Source organism: Portunus trituberculatus, chromosome 37 (assembly GCF_017591435.1).
Source record: "Portunus trituberculatus isolate SZX2019 chromosome 37, ASM1759143v1, whole genome shotgun sequence".
Classification (NCBI taxonomy): Eukaryota; Metazoa; Arthropoda; class Malacostraca; order Decapoda; family Portunidae; genus Portunus; species Portunus trituberculatus.
In genome coordinates this window covers 16,649,011-16,665,578 of record NC_059291.1, presented here as the reverse complement: position 1 = coordinate 16,665,578, position 16,568 = coordinate 16,649,011, and the positions used below count along the sequence as shown (strand labels likewise).

The following is a 16,568-nucleotide window of genomic DNA, read 5'->3' as shown; positions in this document are numbered from 1 at the left end:
ACATCCAGCCATAAGGACTCTACTCTGTTATCTACCTTAATACCATTAACCTGACTGGAAATGAAGGATTTTTTACATAAATAACTACTCCTCCACCTATCCTACCAATTCTCTGGTGTAAATACATAATGTATCCATCTACTTCATATTCTTTCCTATTTTCCTAAACTTTTCCTCATTTACCCATGCCTCTGTGACATATACAACATCTAAGTCCTCCTCAACTATATAACTAGATAACTCGTCCTTCTTGTTCCTAAGACTCCTGGCATTTACATAAAAACATTTAAGTCCAGCTACCTTCCTAGATGCTGTCTCCTTATTTGGAATCCTAATCTTATTCTCTCCTATTTGCACCTGGAAATCTTTCCTAATCTTTTCACTATCTCTGTTTATCCTATCTAATTTATGTCTAGCATCTTTCTTCTGGAAGCATGGGTTGGTATTGTTTGAAAGAAAATAACATGTTTACTAGACTTGAGGACGAACAAATGTAATTTGACGGTGTGTTAATTATAAAATGCCTTGTCCACTATTGTAGACACCCACACTCTGAGCTAATGCACCAGATGTCCACAATGGGAAGTTTTCAGAACTAACCCACAGATGTCACTGCTATTATATGTCCTCTACTGACATGAGCTAAAATATTGTTATATTAAATCCCAGGTTCACCAAGATGTATAAAACACTGATTATCATGATACTGTTGACATTCTGTATCTAATTTTATATATCCTGTATGGATTATTTTGGGAGAAGTTGGTGAAAACAAATATTTTATATGGATAGTTATTTTCGTGGGGATTTTAGCATCTCTTTCACACTGCAAGCCAGAGTCAAGATCAAGATGAAACAAAACAGTCGAGCACAGAACAAGCATATCACAGGACTACTGTAGAGTGAGGAGAGAGGAATATGTGAAGCTTTCCTCTTCCTAATGGCATTGACATTGACATTAAAGCAGGAATGAACTGGTTGTCCAAGAATGTGTTTGTTAATTTGAAGGGTGGGTAGCCCAGGTTTGGTTAGACAGCAACACATTTGCCAGGATACTTGAGCTGCCTATTTTTAGTTAGAAGTGTTGTTTCCATATACAGGTATCTCTCGATTTACGCGTGTTTGATTTACACATTTTTGTTATAACGCGACCAAAAAAATATTATAATTAATTTAATTTGTGCGATCAGTTTGCTTATATGCGATTTGGCCCAACCGCATTTTCAAACTGAGCGCCAGATGCAATTTCAAACTGCATGCCAGAGAGTTCCGCAGCTGGCCGATAGGTGGGAGCCCCAGGGCTGGATCCAAGAAGCAGGTTGTTGTCTACGTTGGTACAGACAACCTCCATAGCAACCTCCTGCTCACATACCAACCTTCATAAAATAGCATCCACAAAGATTCGTTGCTGTTAGCGGATGGAGGTTGGTAGCTCGGCTAAAAGTGTTCGTTGGTTGCCAGGAGCTAGATCCAAGAAACTTTAACAATGTCAGAGCAACCACCTGCTGTGAAATGGCATCCATGAACGCTTGGAGGGACAGTAAGGAGGTTGCAATAAGGTTGCTCTCAGGTTGCTGGGAACACCACCTCTCAAGATGGTGTTACTGTCTTGTATATGCATTATGTTCACAAAACAACATTTCTATTAGCGTTTTACAAACCTTGCCCCCAAGAAAGGATTGTTTTGTAATGCATAGAGTGAAATCTTACATGGAATACCAAAAAATAAAGCAGAGATGAGATCAGCCACAGACGAGGCGGAGACTCACGGTGACTTGGCTGCTTCTTCTTCTTCTTGGGACCCTTTTAGCTTGCATGCTGCTTTCACCACGATATTTATGTTTCCACTCTTTTATTGCCTGCTATAATGGATATCATATCTTAGTATTCATTTACGCTCATGCCATGAGGATAACCTCGACTCCGTGGCACTGAGTGATAGTGAATTACTAATAAAATACCTGATTGCAACCTCTTTACTGTTCCTCTAAACATTCATGGATGCCATTTCGTGGCAGGAGGTTGCACTGACGTTAAAGTTTCTTGGATCCAGCTCCCGCTCTTCTCATGCCTCATTTGCAGCACTGAGTACAGATGGAATCTCTTCAATCTACCTATAATTCACCAAGATGGCCCTAACACGTTCTTCATCTTCTGCATGTGGGGTTATTTTTGATAAGTGGATTTTTGATAAAGTGGTAAAGCTCAGAGGAAGATGGTGACTCACTATGGTGTGAGTGGTGAAGGCAGTGACGCAGTGAGTGTTTTGTTTACGTATTCTTTGATTTGTTGTTTTCTCTTATTACTTTTTGCTTTCTCTTATTATTTCTTGCTTTTCCCTTTACTTTGAATACATTTCTAGTATTTAGAATGGTAAATAATAAAAACATGTTAATTTTGCCAAATAAATAGAGTATCTTGTATGAATTCTTTTGGACCACATCCCGCATCCCCCCTATTATCTAGTGTTTCTTATGAGAATTACATGTTTGTTTTACGCAAATTTTGATATATGCGATGCCTCTTGGAATGCATCTATCGCATAAATCGAGAGTTACCTGTACTAGTAAGTTGATTTGTGTGGTTTGGACTTTTAAGTGACAGACATATTGTCTTCATGTTTACTGTCATCTGGATTATCACACTTCCAATCAAGGGTGTACTTGGAAATGTGGAGATGACCAAATAAGCTTCAATGCCAATTCATTAGAAAATCAACTTATATACAATTGTTCAAGAATAGGATTTGATTTTGCCTGTATTACTACTTAGAAGGAATTATGTAGAAAAAATGTATTATATCAACTTATTGCATTTCTATGGTTACAAAATGACACTGTAGGTATATCTTATATTACCCTTGTGTGAGCAAACAAAGGGGACATGTATTGTACTGCCAACTGGTGACAACCCCCAGTTCTGAAAACTCCCCATTGTGGGCACCTGTTTTTAAGGGTTATAGATAAAGAAAACTGATAATGGAAAAGATGAAGAGAGTCTGTAGCTCAGAGCTAAAGTCTCACCTGAGCAGTGAAATCCCAGCCATCCTCAAGCAGCACCATGACAGAGGCACCCAGGGAATCTATGAGGTCCACTACTGCTCCAGCCACCTGCAGCAGGAATTCTAACTGGTTCAGCCACTCACTGCTCTCAATGACTCTGGAAATATAGAAAATAATTAAACAAGTAAAAAAAAAAATAGTTACACGGATTATTGTATCTATTTCATGAGTACCAGTAAACTCAACCCTTGTTTTCCTGGACCTCGTTTATCTGCACTTCGGTTAATCCGGTCAGTGTCTAAATAATACCAAATTTGATCATTTGAGTCCAGATCGCCAATGAATTCAAACATGTGCCGCACATACCGACAGAAATGGCCAATAGATGGCTGGTTGTAAACAACTCCGGTTGACGATACTTGTGAACACAGTGTTTTGTCTGGATTTAGTGAACAAGTTTGTGCATTTTTCATTACTTAAAAGGCTAAAAACTTCTATGCCTTCCAAGGGTGTTAAGTGTAAGTGAGTGGCCCTAGCTGTGGCTCAAAAGCTGGAATTGATAAGGAAATTAGAGAAAAAAGCTAATGATATAAGTGTTTGTGATGAGTATGGTGTGGCAAAACAAACTGTGTTGTACGTTAGAAAATCAAAAGATAAGCGGTACAATATTCTGCCAAATACTGTGTGGATGCATTATCAAGTAAAAGCAATAAAGGTGCACCAAGGAAAATGTAAGGACTAGAAAAGGTGTTGCATTAGATGCCAGAGATATAAAGTGGTATGTGCAGCAGCAATCAGTGGGGATCAATGTACCCAATGTCGCGGTAGTAGTGGTTTAACCCTTTAGCAGGTGAGAGGCTTGCAAGGGATACTTCATGTGGCATGTTTGGGCTCACGTGGTACAATACTTTGATGACATAAATAGGGCGGATAAGTTTCAGCCAATGAGAACACTCTTCAGCTACACTCTCAGCCAATCATAACTTTCTAGCTCTCATATGGGAGGGTGGGGATCATGGCTAGAAGTGAGCACTGTCTCTCCAGTCACCAAACATGACAGATTGGCCATGAGTTAATCCCAGCTTCCTGCCCCCAATGCCCGTAATAATGGAGGTGGGTGTATGAAAAACTGATAGCACACAGCTGGATATTTTTGTTCTAACTGGATATGGTGTCAACTATGAAATGTTAAAACAAATGAGTGAAACATGAAGGTGAAGTAAGGGTGTACCCCATGCATAACTCCTGCCTGGTCTCCCCAAAACCATACAAGTCCCTTGTGGGACTTTTTGCCCGCTATAGATAACTAAAATAATGAAATGTATGGTGACTTATTTCATGGTGATATGGGTTTATTGTGGCCTGCAACATTTATCTGGTGTGTCTGTATCCCAACAAAGGGATATACCATGAAAATAGTGGTTTTCTGTGATTATCCAAATTTTATTTGGTTATAGTGAAGATTATGGTGCATATATAATGGTGTTTTGAGCTAAATATGGTCCTAACTAATGTCAGGCTCCTTCATTTCAGTTGCCTGCTTCTGGTTTCTACAGTAAGAAGGCAACAAGAGAGCTACAAGGAGCAAATGTGGGGCATTTAAATGGCTACCCTTCAGAGCTGGGCACTTCCATACCTCGGTCCGCACCTCTGCTCCTCCATACCTGCAGACCACTAAATGAGGTGCGGATGTCCGAAATGCATCAAAATTTTCAAAAGTCCGGAAGTAACAGGTACGGAAACGTGAAATTTTAAGTCCATACCTCTGAACCTGAGAAATGTGTGGAAAGGCAAAATTTTAAGTTCATACCTCCGCACCTGAGACATGTGCGGAAAGGCGAAATTTTAAGTCCATACCTTCGCACCTGAGACGTGTGGAAAGGCGAAATTTTAAATCCATACCTCTGCACCTGAGACACGTGCAGAAAGGCAAAATTTTAAGTTCGTACCTGAGACAGGTTTAATGAACTTGTCAACTTGTGAATCGTTTAAAAACTGTCATCTGTGATAGATAGAAACTGAATCAGCAACATATCTTTCTGTATCCCCATGTCTTCTCTTCCTCTTTTGAATGAGCCAAACCAGAAGTTTCTGTGCTGTGTGTGTGCTAAGATATGATAATTATGATGAATATGAAAGTAGTTACTGAACTTAAGCTGGTGGAGAGTGTACATACATGTTAAAATAAAAATAATAACAGTAATAATAACAATAACAATAATAATAACAATAATAATAACAATAATAATTAACAATAATAATAATAATAATAATAATAAGTTACAATGACTTCCAGTTACTACTAACTGTATGTAGGTACATTATAATGATTACATGCATACATAATCCCCATTTCATATATATATATATATATATATATATATATATATATATATATATATATATATATATATATATATATATATATATATATATTCTCTTGTAAGGATACAAGATTGAAAGCTATAGCAGTTTCTCCTTTATTGACTTTCTTATGTACAGTTTCTATGTGCCGTACTGTTTTTCGGTGTTCATCCGGTAGCTGGAACAAAAGCTCAGTGAAGGGAGGTGACATTTCGGAACTAACTTGTTCCATCTTCAGGCTGAGTATGGTGTCGGGGTAGTGAAGAGCTCATTATAAACAAGAGTAATGGGTCAGGTGAGCAGTGGCCTGACCCAGTACTCTTGATTATAAGGAGCTCCTCACTACCCCAACACCATACTCAGCCTGAAGATGGAACAAGTTAGTTCCGAAACATCGCCTCCCTTCACTGAACTTTTGTTCCAGCTACCAGATGAATACTGAAAAACAGTATAGCAAATAGAAACTACACATAAGAAAATCAATAAAGGAAAATTTGATATAGCTTTCAACCTCGTATGCCTACAAGAGAATATCTTGCCTGGCTATACAAACATATATATATATATATATATATATATATATATATATAGAGAGAGAGAGAGAGAGAGAGAGAGAGAGAGAGAGAGAGAGAGAGAGAGAGAGAGAGAGAGAGAGAGAGAGAGAGAGAGAGAGAGAGAGAGAGAGAGAGAGAGAGAGAGAGAGAGAGAGAGAGAGAGAGAGAGAGAGAGAGAGAGCTCTGATGTATTATTGCCTTTTATTTTGTTTAATTTTTTGAGGTGCAGACTATATTTTTCAGGTGCACCTTAATAGTTTTGGGTACATTACTGGAGGTGTGGAGGTGCAGTACTGGACCGAGGGAAAAAAATTTATTTTAGGCGTGGAAGTACAGGTATGGACTAGCTGCATTTCGAGGTCCACAGGACCAGTAACGGATTATCCGATATCCAGTGACGCGCCCAGCTCTGCTAAGCTATAAAGGGCAGTAGTGTTTGTGTTGGTGCCATGTTTAAAGGGACGATTGTTGTGATGTCACTGGCATTTAATTTTTGATCCATTTAATTAAAGAGAATGGCCAAACCCTTCCACATTCCACAAGGCTCTGATTGGTCTTCACTTGTATGTATGAATATGTCTATATATATTTCTTTACATTTTCATTAATAAATACTAGTGGTATTTAAACTTTGTTTTAATTTCAAACAAGCATTAATTTTAAGTGAGATTAATAATTCTTATTACTAGTAAATATATGATTTACACTTCATTAGAACAAATTTTGATCTAAATTAAAAAGATTTACATGAAATATTTCTATAACTCACACTGGGCGAGCATCTCGCATGGGCCACTTCACTGGCCATACAGTGTAGGTAGTGAGTGCCCCAAATAAAAAAAAAAATGTTCAAGGGCAAAAAAAAAGAAATACATCTAGTTTACGATCCTAAACAAAATTTTAGGTATCTCCACTATATCTTTGAATGCCCGCTAAAGGGTTAAGGATGGTTTGACAGTGTGCCAGTTCACCAATAACGGCTAATCATCTTATTTAATTCAATGGTAAAATCCCCAGTTGGACAATTCACTGGTGTGCCAGTTCACTGACACCGTCTATGCTGTAGTTACTTATTTGTAAGTGCTTTGACTGATTACCAAGGAATAATATCAAGGAGATTGTTTTTAGGCCATCTACCATATAGGTATTTGACCTTAAAATACTCCAAATAGGAAGCTCACAATCTCTTTCTCTCTCTCAAATTATTTTCTACATCTTTCATTGTTAGACAGTTTGTCCAAGATTTGATGAATTATCCAGAGAATTTCAGAGAACTGGCGCATTGCTGAACCGTCCTGTTACCGTGGTAACTCACAGTACTTCATGACTACAAAGTTTTTTTCCCCACGCTCTGCTATTATTATTAGGTTTGTTTTAGGATTAGGTTAAATTAGGTCAATTTTGTTTTGGTTTAATTGGTCAGGGAAACCAAAATAGGCTAAATGTTGCACTTCATCAAAAGTCTAAGGAGACAAATGGCATATTTGGCAAATGAAGGACACATTTGTGTTATCCACACTTTTTCATTATTCAGACCAGTGCCTGCACCATTTAGTCAGAAGAATGCAGGTTATATGTATATAATTTCAACAATGTTTAATTTGTAGACCTCTTTGATTTTGTTCAAAACATACTACTATCAATAGCTACCTAAAAAAGGACTGCTCTTGCTCAGCTGCTGGGGAGGAAGGTATGCAAGCTCTCATCAGCTTCTTGAACGACGACTTGATCTGCCGCACTTCAGTGTAGTCTACTGGGATGAACTCCGTTTTGTGGTAAGCATCTGCCTTGATGCCCTACCATGCCAAAACACATGATCAGGCCTCACTCTTAATCTATACTTATACTGTTGAGAAAGCTGGATATACATCATGTTATAAATATTTTTCTATAGTAACAGTAAGAGGTATGAATGGAGAAATAATAACTCATGGAATAGTTTCTGCAATGAAACACATTATTATTTGAGATAGATGTGACATCGTGCATAGGATTCTAAAACAAATTTGAGATGCAGTTACATAGATGTAATAACATAAAAAGATGGCAAGAATACACTAAAAGTGCAAGAATAGCCATGAAGACTGGAAGCTCAAATAACTTTTTTTGCAACTAATATTATCTTCTGCAAAGAATAAGAAACAGTTTAGGACCAGATAGGCAAGTCTATAGCTCCATTTATGAAATTTTATGCTGATAAACTAAAACATATAAAGACATAGAAATGGGTATAGATATACACAAAGCATAAGCAGATATATAAAGAAATTTATGAACATATCATCAAACCTTAAAAAAAAAAAAAAAAAAAAAAAAACTTTTGCTTTTTTTGGAATTACACCAATATTTCAATTACATTGAGTTCAATACATAATGTCTCAAAAAAATTCATATGCACTCAACATATAAAGCAAATTAAAATACTGGAAATGCAAAAAGACACATTATACATTTTACAGTGGACCATTGGACTTAGAACACCTTGACTTGGAACAAAAAAATTCAATAATTTTTACCCTTAGATTTGGAACATAATTAGGACTTGGAACAATCTGAAGGCGGCCTAATCCAGCTGAATCTGGGTGACACGAACACCATTGGTGAGAGGTAAACATCAGTTTCCGCTTTGTTTTCATTCTGCGTTGTCGCCTTGCTCTTATTTCCAGCTGGGTGAGGACATGTGACCAGTTTTTCATTTGACCAGAATCACTTAACTAGGTAGGATGGTTGAGTAATATTTCATATAAACACTCTAGTAACAAGGTGTAACAGACATGAAACAAAACAATGTTTTAGTTGCGGTTGTATTGAGGTGTAGCCTTGTGATGGTGACCCCTCACATTTCTTCATTATTATTGATTATTGTTATTATCATTCAAATGGAACAGCCTCAAATGCAAAGATCATCCATATATAACCATCTGTATTAGTACGTGTGCAATGCCAAGCCTCTCGCGTCCTTCCACACCATCATCTACATGTGCCATGAAGCTCACCACCAAAGGGTAAATAATATTTATTTCATATAGTTTAATTCTTATTTACTTAGATAAAAATCTAGCGGCTTGGAATGGATTAAAATGATTTATATTGTTTCCTATGGGGAAAACAGTTTCAGACTTAGAACAATTTGGACATGGAACAGCCTTCTGGAACTAATTATGTTCCAAGTCCTAGGGTTCACTGTAATTCTTAGTAAACTAATTCTAATGGAGTATGACATTTAAAGACATATTTCCCATTATATAAAAATAAAAAGCATAGAGCAAAAAAATTATGCCGAAGTATCGATCACTTTACATCGCATGATCTCACCTTAATTTGAGTTTTTTCACCGAACACATAGAGTGCTGCCTTGTGGAATGACTGAACAGCTTCTGAGCCAGTGTCTGAGGAGTCCACGGAGAGTCTTGGCCCCGTGCTGATGCTGGAACGAAGGGCAGGGGTGGATGTGGGGTAGTGGCGGAGGGTCCCAAGGGTCCCCCCAACACCACCCCCGGATACCGTGCCAGGCCTGGAAGCCCTCATGGAGCCCCAGCGCCCCATTCTGCCACTGCCCTTGCCCCCGCCTGTCCTGATAAAATGGGCATGGTAGGGTAAGTGTGGGTGAGCAGTAGGCCACCTTGAGGCCTGACTGAGTGAATGGCTTCCCAGGTGTGAGGTTTTAAAACAGGAGGTTTTTCAGGATGTGGACATGCTGTGTGCTGTGCTATGCTATGCTGTGCTATGTTGTGCTAGACAGTGTTGAATGTGTATGTGAGCATATAAGAGAGAAGAATCAGACAGAAATGTGCAAGTATTGATGTTCACTGAGACATGAGACAGAAAAAGCATGAGGAAATTTACTACTCTATCACCAAAGAAAGCAGCTCCAGAAAAGACAAGACAAGAATCATGGCCTGAAGTTCAGAGGGAAAGAGCTCAACAGGAGGTAGACTAAACAGATACAGTGCTAGTGCAGATACCAATGATAAATGTTACAATATGTCAGGTAATCAAAACAGAGTACCTTTACTAATTATAGTTTATATTGCAAGGCATGACATTTATTTAATGGGTGACAAATTTAGATAATTAAATTAAATAAAACTGAAAGAACCACCTCAAAATAAACCAACAAAAATATTCAGAACATACTGATAAATAATGGGAAAAAATTGGATATGAAATATCATTTAAGAAACATTAAAGAGGAAACCTGCTGCCTTTCCTCTATTGAAGATGAATTCTAAGGAATGGTGGTTAGCTATCTGCATCTGTTTTCACAGTTTTCAAACCTCTCAACATAGATCAAGATCACAAACATCTGGAACAAATTAACACACATGACTTATAAACAGTGTCATGAAAGACTAAAAAATTTAACCAAAATATTTCTATAATATGATTTGGGCATAATTGTTATAAGTCATCTTAAATGTTCTCTGTCTAGTGATGTTCATATATTCCTGACTATTACCTAGAATATGAACTAGCCTGTGCTACTAAATTTCAAGCTTATTATAGAGGCTATGATAAGAGATGTGCACTCCATTATTTTCCCGCCAAATCCATGTTCTACTGCATGTGAATTTTGTATTTTGTAGGGCCAAATTATCTTTAAATGAAGGGAACATTTAAGTATATTTTGCATATAATGACTCTTCCATGCTCTGAGCAACAGGCACTATGATTTTAGTTTAATGAGTTGTGAAGTAAACCTCCTCAAAACAATTAGATATCAATTCAGATGTTATTTGAATTTGAAAAAAAATAATCTCATAAGTGATAAATCATAAACACATGAACAGAAGGTGAAGTGAACCTGTGTAAAGGTAATAGTGTGAAACACAGGTTCCCAATTTGAGGGTCATGGAGGGCAAGAAGAAAACTAAGTATCAAGAGTTTCAAGTGAATTGAAAGTTCCATTCCAATAAACAAGAATCTTTTAAATGTTGCTTCTTTTGGAAAAAAATCAACATTATTTTAATTATAGTAATCGATAAACAAAAGAATGAGGATTGAAGATGAAGGAGACAAGAGCAACTATCATATTTTAGTTATTGGTGCATGCAAAAAAAAGAAAGAAATTAGAAACCACAGCTCAGAAGATATGAAGTGATAAAAAGAGGGTGAGACCTAATGTAGTTTGGAAATAATCTGAAAAACCTTGCTGCTAAGAATATATCAAAGAAATATCAATATTTTATTAAAAATAAAGCTTGCTTAAAGAGATGCTTTTGAATTCACTGCATAATAAAACTACAAATAAAAAAATATAAATCATTCACAGTAAGTAAACAAATGATAATCATCAATAATACATATTTTCAAAACACACACAAGGCTTCAATACATTCTCTATGCAAGGTTCTACAGACTGTGTGCTTCTGTGATTCACAGGCATCAGCATGCACTGGCAACAATGCTAAGACTGCACCTCTAACTGCTGTAGGGAGTGATGATCATGATAATCATCTCACCAACATTGTTTTTCAAGGCAGCCACAATAAAGTTTTACTTTACACAATGTCTGATTTGTTTTCATGTATTATTTTCAAGCACATCTCCTAACTTTCTATCTTATCATAGGAATGAAATAATGGTGAACTCCTTTCACTTCATCTCTTTAGGTGATGAAGGAACAGCTTTCTTTTACTGCATATTATTAAAGTTTTTTTGGGCAAACTTTGCACAATCACTAACCTTGATTGTGATAAAAATAAGTATTACAGAAGAGGATTTTTTTGTGATGCAATTAGAGACACAGTTTAGCATACTGCATGCACAATATGTGTATATATATATATATATATATATATATATATATATATATATATATATATATATATATATATATATATATATATATATACAGTGGTACTTTGAGATACGAGCTATGATTTGATTTTTTTTTATTTTGAGATATGAGCAAAATTTTGAGATACGAGTCATGCTTGGGGATTTTGCTGTTATAGTCAGTGGCTTGGCACATTGGTCTGGTCTCATGTGAGCTAGTATCTACATGTTTCCCATTGATCTCAAGCAGTGTGATTGTTCTTTTACCATTTTCACACTATTTACTGACTCTTTTTTATTGTCTAAAGAAAGTGCAGTTTTAATTTATGTTTAATGTTTATGTGTGAATGGTGCCTGCATCCTTTCATCCCTCCCTCCTCCTCTTCCTCTACCATTTACCACTATTAGCCAAAAGCATGTGTCTCCAAGATAAGAACACTAAATAAACTTTTGTTGTTATTTCATATATTTTCATGAATTGATAAAGTATGCATATGTACCTCACTGAAAAGGCAAAACAAATTTCTCCTATCTACCTCCTCCACTGATGCTTATCATGAAGGGGGAGGAGAAAAATGTAAACAAAGCTCTAGCTATAGTGCTATGGCCTCGATTCCCCCATCTCTCTCTCTCTCTCTCTCTCTCTCCTATTCAAAACTCCATTTATCCAATGAGTAATGTTTACAGGATTGCCAGTGAGCTCTTCTGTGATTACTTAGAGCAGCCAGTCTTCTGTGGGTGGCTATATTTGTACACTCCAGCTGATCGACAGTCCCAAGCGAGGGTTGGGAATGCAGTAACGTCCCGTGGAATGCACCTCCCGAGATAAATATACTTTATAAGACTAGTTTATCTATTTATATTATCTTTTATTATATTTCATTATGTTTCTGTGCAATAATTATTTGTAAATACCCTTTTACCTGAAAACACATAAAAAAAATAGGGGTGCTCTTTTTGGGGAGGCTGAAATGGATTAATGGCATTTCAATGCATTTCAGAGGGAAATTTTTTTTGAGATACAAGCTCCGTCATGGAATGAATTAAACTCATATCTCAAGGTACCACTGTATATATATATATATATATATATATATATATATATATATATATATATATATATATATATATACTCCCACAATCATTCAGTACCTTACAAACAACAAACATATAAATCATACGGGAAAATTCATGCAAAATCATGATGTGATAGTGGCATTTTTATCATGACAATTTTGGAAGCATATCAGAGAGAAAAGTAAAATTATACAAAAAATCAACCTGTTATCACATCACGTTAGAAGAAAACTACACCATGCCAGTACTCAGTCAGTGCTCAACAAATCAAAGTTAGTCTACACAATTAAACATGGAATGGTTACAACAGCCAAGAATACTATTATTAATATCAAAAATGAAAATGGTAGTATGCAAAATATATACACAAAACATCAAAGCAAAGACACACTTACAAGCTGGGGTTAAGTAGTACACAGTATGAGTAGCTTTACCATGACGATCTAGAAACACAAGAGGAAACACTACCTTCATGCATCATGCTCACTATGCTGCAGTACAGCAGCAGCAGCATCAGCAGTGGTCTGTGGTGGTGTACCAGAGTTAGCTTGGGGCAGGATCAATTGCCACCACAGGCTGCTACTGCACCAGACTGGCTAAGGTTCATAGTCATGCTTCCATGTCTCAAGGGTTTGCATGTATATGATCCTGTGGGTGCAGGTAAGTTCCTGCTTTGTGACACTTTCCTCAACCATCCATGGAGGCACAACTATTGCCATGAATGCCTGGTTTGGTATGTATTTGTATGAAGGCTTCCAAGTAAACCTGAACCACGACTGAAGCAGTTTCTTATATAATGCATTTAAATATTGGGTTTAGACTGACTCTTAAGGCCAGACAAGTAGATCATTGGCTATTCTTAATGATGTTACTATATTTCAGCATGTGCAGTAATGGTACCAATAATTGTTCTTCTAAACTTTATATCCAAAAAATCACTTTTGTAATTCTTATATCTTATATCCATGATCTGAACACAATGGAGCAGAGTAGAAACCTCTTTATATGCAACTCCTCCATGGACATTACTCATTTCACTGAGTTCATTCACAAAACCCCAAAGACTGAGTTGCACCTCTAACACCAAATCACACCTTTGCTCCTTAGATCCATTCAAGGAATTTTACACTTAAATAAATTTGTCCAAAAACATGGCATTTAAATCTTTTACGTCTCTGCTTTTATCAAATCACATTACATTCCACTTCATCACATGAGTTTCCAATTTCATTTTCCCTTACATCTTGAAATCAAATAACTAAATATTCAGGAATCAATGCTTCAGTAAGTCATTCAGGTGAAGTTAGTCTACATTATGAATCCAACATTACACACTTACTCTGTCACGTTGAGGGAAGAAGCAGAAGTGTTATGGCAACACTACTTGGGCCTGTGTGGATGGATGCCACACTTTGCGGGTTAAAAATTCCACAGCTGTACTGCAAGAGCTGAGTTACAACTTACCGTAGTGTGTTCATGGCCTTTGAAAGGGGGTTTGTTTTCCTGCCAACTTCAGGAGTTAGTGTAGGGTAGGATGGGTGATATGGAGGGACCTCAAGAGTGGCCCCTCCAGCAGCCAGCACCAAAGAGTTGATGGAGAGGGAGGAGTCAGTGAGTCGCCATGAAGACCCATCACGCAACACAGACAGAGGAGTTGACTGGACAACAGCAGAAAGGTACTTTTCCTGCTCCACTGAATAGGAGACTTCACTGGTGTTTCCTGTTTGGAAAGAAAAAAAAAAAAACAATGAATACAATGAATATATATGTGATTGTGGTGATGGGATGACTACTGGATAGATGCTTGATGAATAAATGACAAGAATTTCTTTTTAGCCAGTAACTTAAACACTGACACACAAAAAGCATCAAGCATCACTAACAATTAGTTAGTAAACATGCATACATTAAACATACAAGAAACAGCACAGGAAGAGATGCACAAGTCCTAATCCCTTAAAAATTACAGAAATCTTTTTTCTTGGTCTTTCAGATAATAAATTCTCACATATTTGTGGTGTATAAGAAAATTTCCAATGATGAAAAGGTTGGAAAGCCATAAAAACACAAATTTTATTCTTAGCTAATTCTTTCTATATTTCCACAAAGCCTTGAAAAGAAGAGATACAAACATTAGTTAGCTGTCCAAACGTAGTTGTCTGCAGCAGTTGTGTGTGTGTGTTTGCGTGCGTGTATTTACGTAGTTGTATTTACCTAGTTGTGTTTTACAGGAAAAGAGCTATACTTGTGCTGTCCTGTCTTCATACCTATAGTCATCCAGTTTAGCCTTAATGTCATGAATATTTCTTGCTTGAACCACTGTTTCATCCAAATTGTTGCATATTTCTTTGTATGTGATTCCTAGAATTTCATAAAAGTGGTGTTTGTATATCATTCTCTTAGCTAGACCTAAGTTATGGTAGACAAAATGTTTCTAGCATTTTATAAAAGTGGTGTTTGTATATCATTCTCTTAGCTAGACCTAAATTATGGTAGACAAAATGTGAGCTGGCAGTCTTTGAGCAGAATTGTGCCAAAGGTACATAAATAAAAACTTTTCTTAAAAACCGTAAAGAAAGTAAACTTGAAGAATGGAGAGGAGAACGATTATGGGAAGCACTGCTAATTTTACCACAATCACTAATAAACATGTGCAGACAGTAATGTGCTCATGTATAGTGAATGAGGGTGTACCATATTTCCTACACCACAAATATATGATATATTTCCTATATACCACATCTACTAATTCAGCATATTCTTCTTGAGATACAGCATCTTCTATACACAGTATATGTTGGAGATATACTTGACACTTGTTTTTTGTGCAGGATATATAACTGCCTTAGTTGAAAGAATTATGACAAAATGGTTAAAATCTCAGATATTTGCAATAGACAAGCAGGGAGTGTTTAGATAGGAAGCATTGAGGGCTCTTCTCTCAAAACCTCTTAATAATGGTATGCTGCCAAAAGGTACAAAGCATCAGTAAAAGAGATATAATAGAACACTGTCACACTGTCCAAAGTAATGGTCAATGATAGCAATAATTTTAAAGACAGTTTGTAGGTGCAACAAAAACATTTATATTATTACACACTCTCATCAATTTCTATAAAATTTTGAGTATATTTTCATTTAATTTAGTTTACCATGGTTAGTTTCAAGAGATTTAACTGGGGTAGTAAGAACAGAGTTCTCATCTCTGCCAGCCTTTTCATTTATTTTTTTTTATGTAAGAAGGAGAACTGCCAAGGGCATATATATATATATATATATATATATATATATATATATATATATATATATATATATATATATATATATATATATATTAGAAAAAAAGGCCCACTGGAATTCCAGTCTCCATAAAAGATTAAAAAGAATTGGTCAAAATTCAGGGACAAATGTCTTGACACCTCTTTCTTAAAGAAGTTAAGTCATAGGAAGATGAAAATACATAAGCAGGTAGGGAGTTCCGGAGTTTACCAGTGAAAGGTATTAATGGGTGAGAGTACTGGTTAACTCTTTCATTAGAGAGTTGGACAGAATAGGGATGAGAGGAATAAGAAAGCCTTGTACTGCAAGGCCGCAGGAGGAAGGGAGGCATGCAGTTAGCAAGATCAATAGAGCAATTAGCATGAAAATAGTGATAAAAGATAGAAAGGGACGCAACATTTCGGCGATGAGAAAGAGGCTAAAGACAGTCAGTCAGAGGACGGGAGTTGATGAGATGAAAAGGTTTTGATTCCACCCTATCTAATAAAGCTGTATGAGTGGAACCCCCTCATTC

General features: G+C 36.5%; 1 protein-coding gene across 10 annotated transcripts in view; it reads right to left on the bottom strand.

Annotated features, from left to right (window-relative positions):
* The window catches only part of LOC123513844 (myotubularin-related protein 13-like), a 186,447-nt gene that overhangs the window by 33,617 nt on the left and 136,262 nt on the right, over positions 1–16,568 (bottom strand). For 7 of the 10 annotated variants that reach the window (XM_045271245.1, XM_045271246.1, XM_045271244.1 and 4 more), the window contains 4 exons: positions 14,240–14,495; positions 9,236–9,494; positions 7,571–7,716; positions 3,024–3,159 (listed from right to left, as the gene is read on the bottom strand). In XM_045271245.1, the coding sequence (XP_045127180.1) occupies positions 3,024–3,159; positions 7,571–7,716; positions 9,236–9,494; positions 14,240–14,495 (797 nt within the window). The remainder of the gene's footprint in view (positions 1–3,023; positions 3,160–7,570; positions 7,717–9,235; positions 9,495–14,239; positions 14,496–16,568) is intronic. The other 3 variants (XM_045271254.1, XM_045271251.1, XM_045271253.1) reach the window with 1 other exon arrangement.